General features: G+C 35.2%; 1 protein-coding gene across 1 annotated transcript in view; it reads right to left on the bottom strand.

Moving 5' to 3' along the window:
* Nucleotides 1–22,930, bottom strand: part of ABCA13 (ATP-binding cassette, sub-family A (ABC1), member 13) — a gene marked incomplete at its 3' end in the record, with an annotated part of 141,259 nt that overhangs the window by 5,518 nt on the left and 112,811 nt on the right. Inside the window, exons 44-50 of the mRNA XM_010013136.1 lie at nt 17,119–17,173; nt 16,348–16,525; nt 12,840–12,955; nt 8,698–8,854; nt 7,627–7,880; nt 7,149–7,341; nt 5,719–5,828 (exon numbers count right to left, since the gene is read on the bottom strand). Coding sequence (XP_010011438.1) covers nt 5,719–5,828; nt 7,149–7,341; nt 7,627–7,880; nt 8,698–8,854; nt 12,840–12,955; nt 16,348–16,525; nt 17,119–17,173 — 1,063 coding nt within the window. The remainder of the gene's footprint in view (nt 1–5,718; nt 5,829–7,148; nt 7,342–7,626; nt 7,881–8,697; nt 8,855–12,839; nt 12,956–16,347; nt 16,526–17,118; nt 17,174–22,930) is intronic.

Here is a 22,930-nt window from a genome sequence, read left to right as displayed (position 1 = left end):
TTTTTGGTATGTACAATGCAATGCCTATTCTTCCCTCTAGCCATATCACTGAGTAGATTTCCAAATCAAAAAGCTGGAGATCATCCTTTAGTTTTGTTCATCCAGGCCCTAAGCTTTTTTGAATACTGAAGAAATAGATGAAAGAAAAAACACAGCTTAATTCTTAATGATATTACATATTTTACAACAGAAAACTACCCTCATCTCTGGAAATTGATTTTCCTTGAAATTCAGTTAATCTCCCAGCTTTCATTTTCACGGGTCTCAATGAAATGAACATTTCAAGTAGTGATGGCATGATACCAGAAAGCATTTTCACTAAATGATATACTGTAAATGCATTTCTCTAAATTATATATTGTAAATGTTTTTCCCCTTTTTAAAAAATTCTGGTGCCATTCATTAAACCAGTTATGATCCTCTTCCCCCTTAACAAACATCTTCATATATGATGTTATCAGAATCAAATTTGAAATAGTGGGGGTTTAATATTTTCTGAAATATAGATTAGCATGCAGGAAAATGCTCAATTTTTTTTTTCTCAAGCTAGAGAAAAACAAATGTTTGTCTTCTGCACTTTTATTATCATGCTGGCATTCTTATTAGGTCATTCATATAAAAAACAGGACATACAGAAAGAAAAAAAACAGCTTGTTTTATAAGCAAAGAGAGAAAGAACAATGTATATACACATCTGAAGGAGGGTGTCAAGGGGATAGGGACAGACTTTTCTCGGTGGTGCCAGGCAACAGGACGAGAGGGAACAGGCACAAACTAAAGCACAGGAAGTTCAACCTGAACATGAGGAAGAACTTCTTTTCTATGAGGATGCCTGAATGTTATAATAGGTTGCCAAGAGAGGCCGAATATCTCCAGGGAAGGAGACTCCACAAGAGCCGTCTGGACGTAATCCTGAGTAATGTACTCTAAGTGACACTGCTTGATCAGGGACATTGGAGTAGATGACCTCTGGTAGTCCCAACCTTAACCATTCTGTGAAATAAGTAGGTATTCCAGTCCCTTTCAGCCTTTTCGTCCATAATATAAAAAGACTAAGTAAATGTTATCTTTAAATTCTGTTAGTAACTTCAGTTTCATACCCTGATAAAGTTAAGACATAGCACTAACATGGAACACACGTTTTCTCCTTCCTTGTGAAGACTTTACTTTTAGACTACATTGTTATGCTCAGTCACTGCTTTCAATTGCTATATAATTTTTCCTTTCAGATGGAACAGCTGCAACAGATGAAACCTAAAGAACATGTCCAGAAAACTTCATATATTGAACAAAATTTTAAAGTTGCAAAATTACATTTCTAGTACTCTTTCAGAAAAAGTCAATAAAGTGTATGGCAATCTCAAAAAAATAGCACAGTCTAGCACTTGAAGCATGGAAGATATTGTATTCCATCCCTTTCTAAGTGCTTTGGTCTCCATTTATACAATGAGATACTTTGGTGCAAATAATCCTGGAGGGTTCCAAAAGTTTGGACTGTTCATCTTACAGTTTTGTACTATCAATGAAAGAAACTTGCCAGACTTGCAAGATACTGAGGATAATAAACTAAACCTTGAGTGAACAAAGTTTTTGATTCAAAGTTGTTCCTCCACTGATAATTTTAAGGCCTTTTACATTGATCCATTTCTTTTGTGCATTGAAAGAAACCCTTGAAATCTGATTACAGCCCTGAAAGCTACATTTAGGTGGCATGAGGCACTCCTGTCAGAAAGCCTTTGCTAGCACTAAAAAGAAACCAAAACGCTGGAATGAGTGAGAATGATCTTGGACAAAAGCTGTTGCCTTCTCCCACCTGAACTGGACCTGTAGTTTTCAGAAGGAGAGACTGGTTATCGCAGAGACTGGATCTGGTTCTTATTTATTACAGTGGTTACCAGCAATGTATCTTATAGGTAGCTGTGGGCTGATCTTCAAAGGTATGCCTCAGTTTCAAGGTTACAGAGACAACTTAGTACTCTCACTATCAGCCTTATGATTGTTTATGGAAAAATTGTTTCACTATTGACTCCACTGTGCACTTTGTTTCACTTTTATATGCTTTTTTTGCAGTTTTTGAATGCAGTTAAAATAAAGGCAGTGATATATACGGTTCTGTAAATGGGTTCTGTAAAGAGATAAATTCCATTAATTAGTCAAAATGAAATATAAATGTACAAATTGCAAAAGCAGTTAGGCATTCCATTGTACTCTTAACTACAGACTCAATTCAGTGCATACTAATTAACATTATAAAAAAAAAGAAGGTTAAAATTTAATTAATGTAGCTATAACATAGTTATAATTAAGCTAACGGTGCCGATATACAGTGTAACAGCTATTTCAGCCATTGTATTGATGTAAATTTGTTCTGCCTTTCAAGTAAAGCTATTTAAATTACATTTTTAATTATTTATCAAGCTGAACATCATACCTATCAAAAGAGTCCAAATTCTAGCTATAAAGACTTATTTCAATTTCCACTCTTTGGAGAGCAGTTCTTTGGTCCTATGACTTTGTACTCCAACAATTGAGATGACTGACACTTAATGAAAACAGGATGGGAGGCTGCTGTCATGGAGGATCTCTCTGTGTATAATGAAGATGGAAATTCATGGGAAATAAATTAATTACATGAAGACTGCCAAGTGCTTCAGGCCTCGGTTGGGCAATTTATGAACAAAATGACACCCAGCTTATCTATTTCTTCTTCTACGCACCCCATAACAAGTGAGGCTTTGGTCTAAGTATGGACTTAAACTGAGCTCTATTCAGCAGACTACGACAGTAAAAACTGCAAAATGCAGAGTGCCAGAAAGGCACACAAATGACTAGTCATATTATTCATTATTGTACGTTGATCTTGACATGACGATTGCAGGGATTTTGACACTCTCTCTTCTAAGCTGTGTTTAGCCCTCCTCATTTGAGGGAGGATTTATGACATGGAGTCACTGCAGAAAGTTTAGACACAAATATGGAAAGAGAAAGAATACAAAGACTGGCTAATGTACACTCAAAAAACAAACAAACAAAAAGGAAAAGGTATACACTATCTGCTGATACATCAGCCCAGCAGAGGTTCAAAGACTATGAGGAGTCACTTTGTTCTCCTTTGTTTTACCACTTTGTTAAGTGTCATCTTTTTTTAGTACATACTTTACTTCTTTAAGCTATTTTACAGAAAAAAATAACAGAAAAAATGTTTACAGTTTTACACACTTTCATTTAGCCAGCTCATGAACTGGTGGCAATCTAGTTATGGCAGTAGAGATAAGCATAAGCTAATTTGAGACCATTTGTGCTCTTAAAGAGGAACAGCTGTGTTACAGAGAACACAGAAAACCCCTTCTAAATATCAAGCAGACCATACAGTTAACTATTATACATATTTAATCCTCACAACTCCTTTGCATGGATACTGTTCGAAAGCCAATTACGGTGTTCTAATGTCTTATAGCACCATACTTCATGAATACAGGTAAGCAAATTTTATTAAAATAGTCTCCTTTCTAGTCATTTTACTTTCTGGTTTTAATATTTCTGCCTTTTATGAAAGGGACTGCTGGTACTTCAGTATAAGTATTTTATTTCCACATCTTCCAAAGTAACTTTCAATGCTGCTGCTTTAGTACTCTTACATTGGGATTACAAATATCCCTAACATGGAGAGACTCTTTATATGATAATTATTTTTATGTTTCATTTGGACAGATATGTCACTGATAATGGCAAAATTAATGAGGTACACAAAATAATAAAAAAAGGAAAAGTCTCTTCTGCAGCTGCCACTTAAAAGTACATTTTTCTTATTTTCTTTAGGAGTCTAAGAGGTTCCCTGAATACAACTTGATTATCAATGTGTGAGGTTCTTTCTATGTAACCCCATGCACTTTCAAGATGTTTTAGGTTTAATTTCCCCAAACTCTACTTTGCAATTCAACAGGCATTTTTGAAAAAGCTCATCTTCCATTTCTAGTCCCCATGTTGTCCAAAGGTGCAAAAGCTGTCCTGTAAAATTCAAGGCTATTTTCAGTGCACTTTTCCCACAGAGACACTTCTGACTTAATTTTAAATTCAGTAGAATGATTACAATAATAATCTGGAAAATGTACGTATGGTTTTGTCTGGGGATTTTTGGAGGGGTTTTGGGATGGGTTTTTTTTTGGAAACCAGGAACTTTCAAGAATAGTTATTTAAGGAAACAGGAACTGTTATGAATTAAGGATTTTCTGCATGGAATTATATCAATAAGGTTCTCCAATACTTATATTATTATTTTGCATGCTCATTTCATTATTTAATCATGAAGAATGCACCAGGATCCATCAGATTATTGTATCCTGTCCTTACAGGGTCACAAGGGATAAAAGTTGTGTTCTTTCTGGTCAAACCCAACAGAGTTGCGATCTACATTTAAGCAGTTGCCCAAATTATTCATCATCAGTCACTGTCAGAGGTAATGTCTGAATGGAAGATGCTTCATGACATGCATTTTAAACAAAGAAATCTGGTTCTGCTGACCAGAAAATGGTTTGCAGCTGTGACCAGCAGCTGCTTTCTTCAGCTGACTCTCCTCTCTTCCTCTGCCAGGAATACCAGGTTTTTGAGCACACTACTGGAGTAAGGAGAAGACTTACCATGTAATCTCCCTTCCTTCATTTACCTCTGGTGTAAATATAAACCAATTCACTTCAAAGTCCCTAGGATGAGTAACTTTAGTCATGCCTCAACTGTTGAGGGGTTCTCCAGACCTGTTATGGTTACCATATCACCTATGGAAGAGTCAATGAATTTGGCCCGTAGTTATTTTCAGTAATTGAACAACACAATACACCACGATCTGCTTAACAGCAGTTGCCAAAATACAAAGCAAGGAAGAAAGTCAGGAATGACATAAATCTTTTCTCCCAGCCTTTAAGCTGTTTGTTTCCTCAAGTTTAGCTACTCTGTAACTGAAGCTCTTACTTTAGGTTGCCTTCTCAAGTTAGTGATAAATTGGAAGAACTTGGGGATATGGGGTTCATGCTCAATTTGACCACTTCAAACACATAAAAATCTGTAACCTGGACTGATACCACCGTAATATTCAGGGTGATAATTAGTGTTGTCAAGGGTATTTTGGACACTTAAATGCAAATCTCTAAGAACTAAGAACTTTACTTCCCCTCCAATTCTGCTAGGAAAAATGATAAAGGTTGGTTACATCTAACCCAGAAAGTCCATTATTCACTTATCACTCCATCAAAATCAGCCTCAATACCACCAACACTACCTCCTATATTTACAGAGCATATTGATCAAGTAATTAATTAATGTGTTTGAAGGACACGAGTGTCAGAAAACATTTTAAAATTATCCACTTGAAACACTGCTCATCAGCCTAAGCCTGGAAAGCTTTCAGTGCCGCACTAATGTGCGGTATGCTTAACTATATGTTAAGATTTTTGTTACGATTTTAAAAAGCTGCATGTTAAGACTTCCTAGAGTCTACTCTTTTGCTTCCAGACAAGTTTCTTCTTAATTAACAGAGCTGTCAAATGGAATTAAATAATGCTAAAATGCTTTCCTGCAGAGACTTAACAGCAATAAAGCAATATACATTTAAAAGGGAACAAAACAGGTCCTTAGAGTACAGTATAAGGGACTGAAGAAGTACTGAGTCTTTGATCATTAACATTATCAATTAGCACTATTCTGGTCAAATCCTGTGTTATTTACCCTGTAGGAGTCCTGATAACAGCACGTCCTGCAGATGGGATGATATCTCCAGTCAGCATCTTAAATGTTGTGCTTTTCCCAGCTCCATTTGTTCCCAGGAGTCCAAAACACTAACAGAGATCAAAATAAAATTAAAAAAAAAAAATAAAAAAAAAGAAGCAAAAGCAACCAGCTATGCTGAAAGAAATAATATTAATTCTTCAACAGTTTCTCACCCTTTCATATTTCTTATCATAAGTCACTATATATAGATATACTGTACCTGCATATTCCCTTTCCCATGGAAAACCAGTTTAAAAAAAAAAAAACAACAAACCCATATATATAATAATTTGATTACCTTCTAATTCCTAAAAGTGACTTATTTAGGATTCTATTCCTCCACTAAAAAACCTGCCCAGTAACTAAATGCATTATTTGTCCATATTATTAGTTCTAGATTTGGACCTGCCCAGACTACCAGTCCACAGAGTCAGTATTTCTCAGTTTCTCATGAGTGGCTTCACTCTGTAAAAGTGAATGTACAGATTGGTACCAAACAGCCAAGACACAAATTGACTCTGAACAGTTGTTTTAGGCCCCTAGCTGCAATGAATACATGTTTAAGCTAGGACAGGATCATACTAAGTCTACATATAGCACTTAAAAACTTCCAAAATATTCCTTTCATGAATTTTCTTATTGATTAATAGGCTCTAAACAGCAAAAACATCCTCCTGGTTACACCAGTTACCTTACAACTGATTTCTAACTGGCAGAACATCACTGGACCTAGGCTTCCATGCACCATTATCTCACATCTTCCAATTTAATATCTACAATTCTTAAAAACATCAAAATCATTAAATAAAAACCCCAACCCTAAATCAGAACCAAAAAACCCCAATCCAACAAGTAAATGCTGTTCTGAAATCTTAAGGATTTCCATATTCAGTATTAAATTTCAGTTTATTAAAATAGTATATTACTACATTACACTGTCTTGGTTTTGGCTGGGATAGAGTTAATTTTCTTCCTAGTAACTATATTAAAATATACTGTGATATTTGCCTTAGTGACAAATTCAGGATGCAGTCCACAGTTTACAATTGAGCTAGGTACATTTTGCACGATCTTTGGACATTGAACTGCTATGCTACTTACTTGGTTTTTATGTTAGCTTATAAACCAGTAACTTAGTAAAGATAAGCAAGAAGGAAAAGTAAGACTCTGATGAGTGTAAAACCCCCAAAATTAAGTGAACGGTTGTTTCTTAAACACCACCAGAGCTTCTGCTTTTATACAGTTATGGATTTTCAGAAATTACTACAATTGAAAATGTTCTGCTGCTATCTGCAGATCATTGATTATAGATGTCCTGGGTATGTCTGAACAACAGCTCAGAATGAAGTGTTATTTTCTGAAAGGAAAAAGAGAACAACCCTCTTTACCTCTCCTCTTGGTATTCCTAAGCTTATGCTTTCCACAGCTGTATTCTTCTTACTGAAACCTCCATAACACTTCCTGAGGTTGTACAGAAGGAGGACATCATTACCAGTTCTTCCACCAAAGAGTCGCTGTCGCTCCATTTCTACATCAATATCTTCTGAAGGGCTCACCATGCTGTTAAATGAACAATGACCCCTAAAACAGAAGATGATAACAAATAACACATGGCAAATTGGACACTGATGTACTCTGGATAATTCTGGTTTATTTCCTGGTTGCTATCCCTTAAAGATTGGTGATCAAATCTCAGCAGAATGCAAAGGAAATAGCAACTACCTTGTATTTTTCTGCAGTTTTCACTAATTTAGGTACACCATATTATCAGAAGTATTTATCTTCAGGTGTTCAAGGTGACCCACTGTCTTCTTTCCTTAAAACTTAGTCAGTGTCCACTATGGCAGAATACAAATAGTAACACACCTTGGTTTCTGGAGGAGATCCCAGTGAAGAAAAAGTCGTAAAAGAAGAAGTAGTGTTCCCTGCAGGGCCATTTCCACAAAAATCCAGCCCAGGAAATTCATCTCAAAGGGGCTCACATATGAATCTATTCCAAAATTTCTGGTCAGGTCAAACTTGATCTGATTGTATGAGAGTTCTATTAAACCCTGGCCTAAGCAGAATTGTGGGAATAGGATGAACGCCCATTTGAGGATACTGTAGATGTTCTGAAAACTCTGCATTAAAATTCAACAAGAGACAGGGGGGAGGAAACAAAATTAGTTTTCACCAACAGCATATCAAGCACCTTTACAAAGCTGGATACAGCATTCAAATCTCATTCAAGGTGAACTGATTTCAAAAGAGCATATTGCAAACTATTTTGGGTCAGGGTACATCTCTTATTTTATTTTAGAATGCCTAGGGCCACAAGATTCTAATCTTAGTGAGGTTCACAGACAGTAAGAAAACGTGACCATTCTATTTCCTTAGCATTTTAATATTTGAATACCATTAATTCTAAATTACCAACTTAAACCCAGGTCTTTTCCATCAAATTGCTTAATTATCATTATGAATAATGAAAATTACATACATGGAGTGAGAATGCATATTACTATTCATACAGCATATTACAGATCCTAGGAATATGCAGCTTCTCTCTTATGTCAATATTATTCAAACACATTTTATAATGCATATAACCTATTTAATGGACCAGAACAGCTCCTATTATGTGCCAATTACAACTTAATGGTCTGGAAAATGTCAAGGTTTCAATTAACACTGTTTTTCCATTATTAAAGCGCTTTTGGTTTGGGTTTGGTTTTTTTGTTTGTTTGGGGTTTTTTTGTTATAAACAAGTTAAAATTCAAGATGGCAACAAGCAATACAGTATACACTAGGACAGAAAAATCATGAATTTTTAAAATATGCATTTTTGTGCTGGAAAAATTCTTGTCTGTGCATATGTATAAACACATATATACATACACAAACGCGTGTGCATCCAGCTTACTTATGAGTAATGTAAAACAAAGGGTTTATACTGACCTGCATTCTGGAAATTATAGCTAATAAACGAGGTAAGAGAGTCACAAGCATGGTACACAGGCCAAATACAAAATTTAAGGAGATGTAAGAAATAAAAGCTACATCAGAACTTGAGAAGAATCGGGATACAAGATACATCCACGGCAAAGTTGCATATCTGAAAGGTTAGAGACACAAAATTATCACAAATAAGTTGTGGGTTTGCTTCACAAAAAAAAAAAAAATCCATTCCAACACTAGGGAAAAAAAAATTCTTTATTTTTAAAATATGCAAAAAACTCTTTAGACCAATTGAAAAATAAGCACAAATTTGGGATGTGTTTTTTTATCAAATTACCTTATGATTCCGTAGATTTACACATAGCTGCTGCCATGTGATGGGCAGATATGATCCATTTTTGCATATATCAACTGTATATATTTATTTTCACTATTCTAGAAAGATCAGAACACTGATTCCTGAATGACTGCAAAACCATCCATCTTAACAAGCCTCTTCACAGAGATAGAATTAAAACCAAATATTTGAAGCTTAAATCACGAATGCTGAGCAATCAGCTTTTCTTGGAAGCTTTCACAGGAATTAAAAAGAACCAAAAAAAGAAGGAGAGAGTGCCAATGTTACCTGAGAACTGAAATTTGCCAGAGATCATATTAGCATTTTTTTTACCTAAACCAGCTTATCAGTCAGTAGAGTAGTAACCTCTATGAGTAATATATGACTGCATAGTTACTTCATAGCACAATGATGATAAGACAGTATTGTTCATGGCTACATAAGTTTCAATACAAATATTTGAAGGAGGAAGTCACCTCCATTCTGGCAAGTCAAATGATGCCTATCCAAAATGGAGTAGTCATACTTCTTATAAAGAGTAAGATGTCTAGGCAGACTAAAAAAAATGCCCAGGCAATTTGATAAGCATGAATGTCATGTAAAGGAAGTTTATTTTCCATTTAACATAGTGAAAGACATATGTATCTATCAAAGAACAAATATATAGACTGCAGGACAATAGGCATCAGCATACACCATTCCATGATGATAACTATATATGTACTATATATTCCTGTAGTTGTATATATAAATACTTCTTATATAGTCTTAATATATGTATATATAATGGTTTAATAGCTCAGTGCAAGAGAAGTTAGACAAAACTCTGTGAATTTACTTCTTCATTGCTTTAAACACTAGATTACGAGCCTTTTAAATTCAGTATTGTGTACTTTGCAGATGAATTTTTTTCATCTAAAAACACCAAAATACTTAACCTTAAGAAACAAACTTTCAAATCATGATGTGAAATAATAGTGATATTATCCTCAGTTTACAGGAAGATAAAGGTTAAATGACTTAATGTTTGGGTCTCAAATGAAGACAGTCAAGTATTCAAGATCACACTGTACTTTTCAGAATCCTGCTGCCAGTCTTAATCACAGCCTTTTCTTCCCTTCGTGCACATGCCAAAATTACTGTTCTAAGTTTTGCTCTGAATTACAATACCATAAATAGAAGACAAGTCCAAATTTGGAAAAGCACAGGAAAGAGACACAATTTAGAGTGCTGTTACTCTGCTGTAAATGAAAGCAAAATTTGGTTTGTTTGCCTATAGCTGCTGAGAAACGAGTAAGACTTTCAGAATACTAAAGTTGTATGATGTTCAAATGCAGCCTTTAAAGTAGCTGACAATCATGCCTACATTTCTATCCTAACTTTCTTTTCCTTCAGCTTCAGCTGTAATTTGTTAAGTATCAAAGAGCATTTCGGACAAAATTGCTTAAGCAGTTGCCCTATAAAACACATTTGTTATCAGCTAAAAGAGGAGAAAAATGCAGCTTAGATAAGGGTCCATTTTATTTTTAAAGGAAATCAGTTTTAAAGTAGCAGACTAGGAAATTATTGATTATTCTTTCAAGCACACCTCTTAATGGCACATAGTTTAACTTTTTCATAAAGCTGGGCTATTTTTATCTTTATTCCAGCTCAGAAATGTTGCACAAGTTCACCCTGAAGGGAAAAAACAATTTTTTTTTAAACAAAAAATGTATTATGGAATGCAGATAAATAAGAATTAAATGTACAGTACTGGGAAAGAATAAAATTACCACAATAGGTTTCATCATATTTACTTAGGCTGAGTAAGGGTACAGTAGGAAGTGTGGCAACTCTGAAATTTATCAGTGTCTATGAGACATGTTAAACACTGACAGCTATTGTATCTTTAATACATGTTAATACACATTGAATACATAGACCTTCTTGTTAAAAATCACTGTAACATCTGTTATATCAGCCAAAGCTGAACAGTACAGGAGGGATTACGCTGAGATGATTAAGTTGCATCTGCAGTCAACATAAAAATTTTTGGAAGGCAGTCCAGCTTTTCAGTCAATGCTTCTTTCTTCTGAAACACTCAAACTTTACTTCAACATTTTGATTAAAACAATGCCAGCATAACCCTTAGCACCTGGGATTTAGTAGCATGTTGTGGGTAGGACCAAAAATTATAGCACACTACAGAAAACATGTCATGACTTCAGCAGACATACAACTATGTACTATATGGTTTATTTACTGTTCGACTGAGATCTCTAGAGATATTCTTATGCTAAGGTCACAACAGCTGGATTACAAGAAAGATTCAGCAATTGTAAAGGTCATAAAAACAAGAATGAGAGTTAGTAGTGTGAAGTCTTTCCACGAAGACTGATAAGAGTTTCTGCCTTTAATTTGCAGGAAACAATTGGTCGTAGTGCAGAAAGAAGGAGAAGGAAGATGAGAGTGATACAGAGAGAAAAGTACGAACTTTGAATGTTTCATCTGACTTATTTGTGAAATCCTGGCACCATAACCCCTAGAATATTACATACTAGTCTGATCACTCATGCCCAGAAAAGATGAGCTCAAACTGCAGTTTTAAGGAAAATTAGAATTATCCACGGAATGGAAAGGGCTTTTTACAAGAGATGTTTGGGCTTGCAAAAGATGTTTCATGAGGGACAATTATAAGGTATGGTTCCAAATACACTTAGGCTGGAATTTCATCCACATCTAGCTACGGAGATAACGAAACAGTTTTCAAAAAACAAGACTTGCTGGAGGTATGAGGTCTTGAAAACAGTTTTAAGATGAAATACAGTAAGTATGGGGTCTTTAAAGAATTTATCTGAGACTCTTCCTGGAATGGAACATGTTTTGACCTTGAAGAAGTTACTTTCTACTTTCCTTCCTTGTCATTCTACTTTTTCTGTCATTCTTTCATGGAGCAGTTATATTTCATTATTGTAAAATACGCATTCCCCTCTACAAAGACCACAACATTTAATTGCTTGAGATAAGGAAGAAACTTCTCAGAATATGTATCCTGCAACTATTCATCTTTTCTCACATCACTTGGGACTACACACAAGGAGAGTTACAGGAACAGAATAGACAGACAATTAGTTTAAGCCCAGTGCTCAATAGCTGTATTTCTACAGAGAAATAAATCCTCTGTTTAACCAGTTATTTTAATTTTTTATAACTGGTTTGTTTGGGTTTTTTTTTCACATGGAAATAAGGAAGAGGGTGATATGGGAGAATTTTCCTCTCTTGCACTATTTGGAGACAAATCTCCAGCCAGCCCAATACTCGCCATAGGACAGACTTCTCACTGGAAATACAAATTCCTGGATCTATGTATAATTACAGGATTACAGAAAATGGGTAGAACTGTAACAGAAGACAGCCACTTCTTACCTTCTGGATCATATTCTGCACAGCTAAGCACTGAAATTCTGATCTGCTTATGTTATCATTCCCTCATTTTCTGGAAGATAACATACAACCAGTTTCTAAGAGCAAATGATTGTTACGCAGGCTAAGTATTTTCTGAGACATTTCCAGTCCTTTTTTATTATTATTATTTTTCCTTTCTTTTTTTTTTTTTTCAAATGTGTGAACAAATCTCTCTTCACTTTCCCTGTAGAACTTTCAAACTCATCATGTTCAAGCCTGTTTTCTGCCTATCTTCTGCTGTATCATAATCATTTCAAAGGAGGGAAAATCATGCACCCAGCAGCAGGTGCAAACCAAATCTAAAGATTTCTCCTTGTTTCTTACAAGCTATAATTCTGTGGTAGCATTTCCAATCACATACCCAAAGAGTATCAGCAGGAGAACAGTGGCTGCCAAGTTCTTTTGGAAAGTGAAGGCTGATAGCTGGAAGGCACTAATAACACCAACACACAGGGTGACTGGAACCATGTAAAACAGCTAGAAACAGAAGAAAAAAGGCACTTAGCAGGTGAGCATCTCTTACTAGTCTTTTTTAATTAGCATAGAAGAACTCTACCATTTAACATTTCCATATTTGCAATGTAATTACACTATAAATGAGGAAAAATTAGGCAGAAGAGCTCTGAGATTTCATAGGCCACACTTGCTGTGAAACTGCCCCTCTTATACATATACACATGAAACAGCCTAACAAAATAAATCTAACTACAGAATATTCCGCTTAATTCCATTTCTATTGACCTTTCCAATACATCCATTTAACAAGCTAAGTCTTCCAGGTAATGAGTCCATACAGGACTATTGCTCCAAAACATCAAATTATACTGTGAATACAGAGTCTTGGATTCAGAAAAAGCCGTTTCACTGATTGGTGCTTCAGCCACAGGAGAATAGTAAGGATACTATTTTAGAAGATTCTTTAATGAAGGACCACGTGTGCTCATGAAGCAAATCGTAAGTTTTAATGGGAACAGACATAATATTTAGAAAAGTTACAGCCATTAGGCAAGGGAATGCAGTTTCTCAGTTTAGTCTTTTGACATAATGGTAAGCAAATACTTCAGAGGGGGTGGATGTGATTGGTACAGGGGATTCATACCCGAGTGTTCAAAAGAGATGGGTTCTGCTTATAACTAGCAACGGCAAGATGTGAAAAGCTGTGCTCAGTTCAATTCTGTCTGTCCCCTTGTGCACTGAAGCTGAGCTCATTAGAGCAGTGACTGCCTCCATTTCTGCTTATATCATATTTAAACTTATCCTAATATAACTAAGATTCTGACATGCAACTGCAATGCAGGCAAAAAAAATCAAGGTCTAGTTAAATATTTAGTGCTGAACAGCAACATTCTTACTGTTAAAATTGGGCTTTCATACTGAAGTACAATGCAAATCTGTTCAATTAAACCAGAAGGCATCATTACTTTGTCAATGGGAAGAGACACATTTTTTTTAGGAGACAGGCAATGGAATGAAATGTAGACAGATGTAATATTCTCATCTTGTTCACAGTGTACCTTATTCAGTACCATATACAAATATCATACCACTCCATACATATAGGCTTCAGTTATCTTGGAGCTGTTTAAAAAAATATGGTAGAGAAGTCACAAAACACCTGAATTCCCATATGTTTCATCAGACCAGGGACTTTTTTTCCCATGAATAAATGTGTAACTTTAAACATTTAATTCCACTAGAAATCTTACCTGAAAATGTGTGTTATAGAAGTTGGGCTTGGACAGGCAAAATAACCTTAATATTGACCCTTTAGTGACACAAGCATAATCTGAACAAAACGTCTCTATTTGTCATGACATTTTCTTAGGACTTACACATTTTCCATTTGTTGGAACACAACAAAGAATACCGTTCACATCTATAAATACAGTAAGAACAGCCTGATCCTCATGACAGCCATTTCATAAATCAAATATTTCTGCAAGTTTAATAAAGATTATGCTACCAATAATACAGGACACAGCCTGTAATATTTAAAATATGTAGAGGAATCTCAAATTTGACAGTTCATATATTCATGTGTTAGTGTCCCTAAACGATCAGCGGCACAATTAGCATTTAGAGTAGCATCTGTTCTTTCCCAGATCATGATTGATCATGCAGTACTGTGCTGAATTTGAGAGAACATTTTGAAAGGAAGAGATTGGCAGAAAATAATGAGGAATTGACTTTGTTGCACAAGGAGAAACTGAATGATGAAGGACTGTTTTAAACCAAGCCCTCTTATCTGAAATGGCAGAAAAAGGAACACAAAGATCGACTAGCCAAGTAAATAACATTTGGAGAAATGTGTTCTTACTTTGAGCTCACTCAAGTGTAAACATCCTGATTTCAAGCATGGATGGGTGGAACGCTAACATTTCAAATTTATAATAGTCTGAATGAGAACAGAGTATTCCAAAAATCTCTGCTCCTGACCAGGCTAGATCATGTTTGCGTTGCTTGTGCTAGATCCCAGCCCTCCCTTCCATGACCCATGTGTGTTAAGCAAGGTGCAGAAAGTTTATGTCCCTTCTCTGGGCCAGGAATCTTTTTACTTTTGAATAATCCGGGTGACTCCAATTTTTCACTATTGCCTCTGAAAGCAATCTCCCAATCCGAAACTCTTTGAGAAGTGAACAGTCAATTAACGACACTCTAGTTCTTTAAATATAGTAATTCTATCCCTTTCCCAGAAGTAGATGACCTAATCTCTAACTCCTGCCAAACACTCAACTAATACTATAGCTAGCCTCATGACAAGCAAATTATGAAAAAGCCTTTTGGTAAGAGACCTGTATGTATGCCTTATATATTTAGACACACAGAGATATATACACATCTATATAGTGGATAAATTTTAAAATTTAGCTTTTAAAGTGTCACCTTTGAAAAGATATTTGAAGATAATTTGTGGAATTCATGCTTAAATGGAATTCAAGTGAGCTCCATTACACAGATTAAGAATTAGTGACTGGGGACTAGCAGTGACCTGAGAAAGTTCATTCTATTTCACCAACTTTCCTTATTGGCCTGAAGAGAAAGCAACTTCTCAGGCTTGAAGAAGGTAAGCAAAAATTCCTATTTCATTTAACTATGTTGGCCTGAATCTGACCTGCCAAAGTCAGGTCTCAGTTGCATTCCTGTCTTTACATTTGATTAAAAGGGTAAGATTTAGTGGAAAATTATAACTTTTTTGGTATTTTCAAAAGAAAAGATTTTCAGATTTCTTAATGAACTGCATATAGACAAAACTATTTGCAATGCTTACAATTTTAGAAATTACTTGGTGTGAGAAAAATAAACATTCAAGACAGAGACTTCACCCATTTCTGATCTGTGTATATGAATCCATAAATAACATTTTCTACTGTCTATCTTGCCATAAATAAAAAGTACCAGTCAAGAGTATCTCTTATATTACCCACCAACAGACAACATAATTATGCCTTTAAAGTAGCTGAGTAGTATATCCAGGTGTCTCCAATGTTGTCAAACGTTTTACCAGTGGCAAATCAAGGCACAGAAACTCCTACTATGAACTGCTGTATTGAAGATTCTCTCTGTCTAGGTTGATTAGACAGCTTTCTTTTATCTGTAAAATACTGCAGGTACATAAAGCTAGCATATGCTTTACCTTACAATTCAACTTCGGAAAACAAAAAACACCATCCCTGCCTTAAACAATTTTATCTAGCAGTATTAAAGTAAGAATTGTGTCCCAATGTTTGTTATCATGGCAACCAAGAGCTGTTGCTCTGCAAAATTCAAATCTTATTCAAGTGTCTTGTGATCATATCTCCTTTTCCTCATTTATGACCAACTAGTTAAAAATTTATAGCTGAACACATGCTACCCCACATGATACATACCATATCACAGAAGAAGTTAGCAAGCCAGTAAGTTTTGTAACCCAGGCCGGTGATGTGCTGCAGGCGTTTTGTGCCAGACACTCTGTCTTTCACTATGGCACTTCCAATGGATGCAGTAAGGATAGAGAAACCCAGCATGATACAGAGTGCTACTCCACACTGACGAACATTCTCCATTCTAGGGTACAAAGTAAAATGACATAATGAAAGCACAACAGGGAGGTAGGGGAGGGGTGTGAACAAACCCAAACATTTTCAAACCCAGCTTCTCAGCAAAGCAACGCTAGACATTAGGACCTTAATCCTGTTTACAAACACCATGTCCGTACACTCTCAACATCTAATTAGAGAACAGGAACAAGATGATGAGTTAAGTTAAAAGAGTTACAGAACACAGCATGTGTTTAAAGTCTGAATAGGAAAGTGAAGTTTTGCAAATACTTCACTCCTTTACAGAAAATTCAAATTTAAAAACTTTACAACCATGTGAAGCAGTTAACCTGTTTGAAAATGTCATGACCTGTTCACAAACACTGTAAAATGCAGACACTGTAAATTCAGTATTTTTCTCTACAAAATAGTGGAACCATATCTGATATAAACACTAGACTTGGCATACAAACACCAGACTAGAAAAAATGCTTCACTCGGTGCAACTGAATTGCATCTATCAAGTCACAACATCTATTGCATGCAACATACATGTTTATTGAATTAATATTTTCAATTGTCTGCTCATGCAGCTGTTACATATTTTAAGAATTATCTCACATTTTGTCCTCATCCAGCAAGGCTCCTCCATATGGCTGGCTGTAAAGTGTGATCCCTGTGAAAAGAAAAATAAATATGAAAAAAAAAAAAAAAAGCCACAGCTCAGAGTGAAACTGTAGAGCTTTAAATTAAAAAAAAGATACACAGTTTGGGAAACTAGGAAAAATCCTGACTAGGCAATGCATTTTTAGGCTTATTTTGCTTCTTGGTACAACTAGCCTATAACAATCTAGCAAGCTGAACTTCAGAATTGGAACATAGTTTATAGACAAAAAGGATGTGGCTTTTTGCTTTATTTCTTCTCAAGCAAATAAAAAAAAAAGTGTGTGTGTATGTGTTTATGTGCAAAACTTTGTCAGTGAAAAAGTTGCTGTCAGAGAATCATGAAATGGCTTGGGTTGGAAAGGACTTTAAAAACCATTTAGTTCCAATCCCCCTGCCATGGGCAGAGACACCTTCCACTAGACCAGAAATATTTTTCTAAGCTTTATCAAAGGTTGAATGCATGTGTGGATATCAGAAGAATGTCTTCAATCCATATAAATATATATGTTACCTATTGAATTAGAAATTAATAGTCAAAAACAGAAGCTTTTGGAAAATGAGAATCCTGATAATTTCAGAAGCACTAAAACAATGTTAACAACATTAAATGTGCTTCTAATACTCACTAGTGTTCAACTGAATTATCAAAAAGCAGAAATAGGTCTTGAGCCAAGTTCTAGTTATAGAGGATCTTCCCACAGTTTTCAAGGTGGTGTCTTCAGGAACAATAATTTGAATGTTCTAACAAACCTGTCCTCCACAATGTTTCAGGAGGCAGAAATCCTACAGTAAAATTTTCCCAGCTCAAGAGGTAGCATTTTTAAGGATTGCAAATCTTATAATACTGCCCATGATGAGGAAATGCCAAGACTTGGAGACTTGTAGGTTTTACTGATTCACATCCTTTTTCCCAAACTGAGACACAGATAAAACTGACATGTGGACTGTGGTAGAGAATTATTATCCATTAAGCATCCAGAACTGAGGCAGTCTGTCAGAAATTCAGAAAGGTTTTCCAATATATTCCATGAATTTATCCAGGTTGATTTGAATTGTATCCCATTGCTCTACTGCTATCAACTACCTGCTGTATTCAGTGAGAGGAATACACACTAGCAAAAATGGCTATGACTTCATGCTTGTGCAATTCTCTGTGCAAGCGAATTCATGCTCATAAACACAAGTTTGCCCACTTGTACATTTTGGGAACCTACTCAATGAATTTTATAGAAGAGGTTCACCGGCACTGCTGAAACTTTTCAAAAAGAACCACAGGGAATTAATGAAATATGCAAAACACAAAGACAAAAATACATCAAATATTTTATAATGAATGACTTCTGCTCAGGCATATTAATGTGTCTGGAAATAATCTTTCTCCTGAAATCACCATGGTCTGTCTCTACTAAGTGCACAGATCCCAAGAGGATACTAACAAAAGTTCCAGATTACTGCATTGCTATTAAAGCCTACAACAGTTGACTTGGGTTCTACACACAGAAATACACTGCTATAAAACTCTCTAGTATAGAATAAACAGAGACTGAAAAAGAGATAATTGCTGGGGAAAATAATTAAAAAACCACAACATTAAATAACATAATGTTCATTGCAGTCTTGTATTATACAGTACTGATCAAAAAGCAAATTGCACTGAATTAATTTCTTTCAATAGAAGAGTCCCAAGAAGTAATTGCTCTTCTGTAAAGTAGTAACCATCTTCTACGCTCAATTTCCATTCAAACCATGTAGATGGTTTGTATATTTGAAAAGGATTGCATTTTTGAAAACTTACACATGTAACTAAGATCAAATTTCCCGGGATTGCTAAATTACAATTAAAGTATAAGAGTGTTAAGCTAAGTTCAGTTCTATGTTAGAACTCAAAATTCTAATGTACTAAATATTATACTTTCCTTTCATTCTTTTTTTTTTTTCCCAATTTGTCTGCAGCATGAGGGTCTTCTGCATTTGCTACATTTTTTAGCAAATTATTTCTTCCTTCCCCCCATTATACAAAAATAGATGGTGAATTTATGTAACGCCAACAATCTGACTTGTGATTCACAGAGGGGAAAAAAGTTATCTTGAACCTAAGGAGGAATAAACTATCTTCCAATAGGAAAATAAGCCAACACAGTTGACATAAGCTATTTGCTAGTATCTGCATTTTTTTAATAATAATATAAAACTCAAAAAAATCTGTGTACTTTTATAATCTGTACCTTTCTAAATTTCGCCTAACTACCTAGACCATCTTTCTTTACATATATCTCTGTCCCAATACAGCTGTTAAAATGATGTAAGATGTACTTATCAATGCTTTCTTGCCTTTATATGCCTTTTTACTATGTAAAGCTGCTATAATGATGCTCATTAAGTTGAAAACTAAACACAATCTTTGAGGAAGTAAAATAATAACCATAAATGACAGATAAACCAAGAAATTCCAAATGACAAAGCTCCTATTAAACAGATGTATGTGGTGTTTATGCAAGGATTTTTTTAAGGATTGTATTTGTAAGCCTTGTGTGAACAGCCTTCAAGGAAAATTTTACCAAATCAGTATTCACAAGGGAAAAACGAGACAGGCAATATCAACAAATATGGTATGATTCAGTCCTAGCTTTCTGCTCCTTTTCATAAATTTCTCAATATAAAAATGTTTCTTCCACATCTACAGATTGCTATTTTATTCTCCTGACTTAAACACAACCAGAATTTTCCCAGTTGTCCTAAACAATCCTTTGTCTATGTTCTTGGCATGGAGTTTGTGTCATTAGTTTTACAGTGACAATTTAGGCTTCTTTGTGAGCACAGGTGAAAAATTGTGATAGGCACCAATTCTAATCTTTCTAAAGCCCTGCATAAGCAGTGCAAGAACAGGGAAAACTGTGACGATTCAGTTCCTTATACTATATCAGGATTTTAAGGCTGTATTCAAAGTGGAAGTGAACACCATGATGTCAAGACTTTCTTAGACCTTTTAACCTTCTCCAGTATAAAAATGAAGAGCTTGAAACATGAGAGGCACTGTTTCTCTGATTAGAATGGGGTGAAGAAGAGGGTATCTCAAAGAAAGAAACATGACTGTATACATATTAACTGATATATGTTCTTGTGTAGTTCTGAAAAGGAACGAGGCCAGATGTCAATCTCAACAGTTATTTTGGTAAAAAACTTTTTTAGCTAGTTTTCAGCTAAAACCCTTTTTTGTTCTTTCCTCAGTTTAACTTCTTTTTTTGGTGTGGGTTTTATTTGTCTGGGAGGGAGAAGGGGTGTGTTTTCTTGGGGAGTGGGATGGGCTGGGTTTTTTTGAAGTAAAAGGCTTAGTTACTATCTCTTGTTTTGCTCAGTGGAAGACTTCACACAACTGAGAAAAGGCATTTTAACCAGACTTTCCACCCACATTAGTAAGAAAAAAAGAGGAGGGAAGTGCTCAAAGCATCACATTTTAACTATAAATTGCATGAATAACCCAGTGGGAGGGGTGAGGGAAGTATTTTCGTTGGAAGTGTCACCTGGAGCTCCATGCTAATGCTTAATAGTAGAAGAGGCAATAAACAATTAATTATACCCTCTTCAGCTTCTCTATGATTTCCCCTTAGTCTTCTCCCTTCCAGGCTGAACAATATTATTCCTTTCCTAACATTATTCTCAATTAAACTAATTTTAGACTCTAATATGCTAAAAAGGGATCCCTAAACTTGTGAAAAAAAAATCTTTATAATAGGTTATAAACATTACAACATCCTCTAGAATAAAAAAACTATTCTTTTATATTTTGGATAGGACAGTTTACAGGAAAAAGGAAAAAGCATTCACATTACAGACATTTGAAATGAACAGTAGATCGATTATGGTAGGAAAAATCCTGCCCTGTTACCATTCAGGAGTTGCACAACTCAGGACACCTTTCCCCATACCAACGTCTTGCAAATGGTACCTTCAAGAGAAAGTGCTCTAGGTCTTCTATTTCAAATCTAAACCACCTGAGCATCTGTCTGAAAAGAAAGCCATGTGCAATTTGGCATAGTCTTAGAGACTTGGAATGTTTCATTCCTATAAGTTATAAAAAACATGAGTCACTTCAAGCTTATATGCTTTCACTATAGGTTAATCAGAGCTATCCTTGGGTATATTTCGTGGTTCTGCACTGTATTTTGAGGGTGTCTGAGCCCCTCTCTTGACACTCTTTTGTAAACTCTCTCTTCTTCCTGTCACATAGCATGCTGAGTCTTGAGTACATGGATCATTTTGGATCTGTGCTACTAATTCTAAATATCAGGATTGTTACAGACTTGAATAGGAGACCGATCTAGCTTTTTTTATTCCAGACGTTTTAGTTCAGATTAGAATAAAATAGCTTAGATAAAATAAAATAGTATGTATAATAAAAATAGAGGTAGCATATATATATGATTTTTACAAGGTCTTCTTTGTGGGGATTTAAAATTTATGATGAGATTTGTGTTGTGTAAAATGAAACATTACTGTTTACTGAAAATTACATGAATAATTGAGAATTTCACAGACAGCACCCTCAGTACTGATTTATATTTTACTTTCCCCCCACTAACTAGATATGGTTAAGAAGATTCCTACTAAATGCCATTTCACAGTTTCCTTTGAAAAGAGGTTTAAAGTTACGATTTGAAAAGCAATCAAGAAACTATACAGTCACTTTCCACCAAAACTCAGTTGAAAATGGGTCTCTTGATCCTTTCAGCTCTTTTGAAGAACTGAATGAGGATGCTATATGAACTCTTACAATGAGCCCTAGCATGAAAGGATTTTAAAAAATCAATGACTTCAATAGAAGTCCGAGATGGGGCAGCTGCATTGCAGAAGGCCTTTCTATATTGATACACTTCTGTTCTTTGAGTAATGATGTAGGAAATTTCTTTGACCATTGTACTTTACAGACATCATTATAGATGACTGCCACTCCTTTTTTCTTCATATAATCTTACCCTAAGAGGAAGGTAATAGTCCTTTCCCCATATTCGAGCAGGATAAACACATTCTGACTCAACCGAACACAATTGAGTGTGAAAAGTAACATAGTTCTTAATGGGTATTTTTATCTTAAGCTTAAGCAAAAAACATTGCCTTTTAGCTTTTTCATCCTCTTCATTAATCCTTTTTTAATCTGTTCACAATTACATTATCCAGTTGTAGGCATGAGGCATTTCAGAAAGAGATTTAAAAACATACAAATATCATTCACATAAGCTTAAAGACCAGTCAGGACTGATATTTTGTCAAAACCCTAGTCCATCTTAACTTTTCTGTTGAACAGTCTTTCTCACTTTTTTTTTTAATTGTTTAAAGCATTTATTTTCATTATCTGTCACTGAATTTTTAACCACTAGAAAACAAAATGTATTTAGTTTACTTTCCAATGAGCTAGATTTTTTTCCACAATAGAAACACAGACTTACATGATTATGAAGTAGAGACGGCTATCCACATGGTAGAGAAGATGAGCTAATTTCATATAAGAAGTATTCCTGAACTGCTGCTCCAAAATAGACGTCTGATCTAATAACTATGATAAAGTGATGTAATTCAGTCTGCCTATCTTCTGTTGCTCTATCTACTTACATGCAACTCCAGCTGGTGGACACATTTTCTTCAACAACCATACCACTCTTTAAATGAAAATTACCAGACACAAACATTGTAATTTTCCAAGTATTCTTATGGAGAAGCTTACTCATAATCCCATATGGGAGTTAAAAAGAGAAATCTTTCCACTTGCAAA

This window comes from Nestor notabilis, unplaced genomic scaffold (genome assembly GCF_000696875.1).
Source record: "Nestor notabilis isolate BGI_N333 unplaced genomic scaffold, ASM69687v1 scaffold13924, whole genome shotgun sequence".
Taxonomy (NCBI): Eukaryota; Metazoa; Chordata; class Aves; order Psittaciformes; family Psittacidae; genus Nestor; species Nestor notabilis.
The sequence above is the reverse complement of the archived record's forward strand: the minus strand, read 5'-3'. Positions and strand labels throughout refer to the sequence as shown.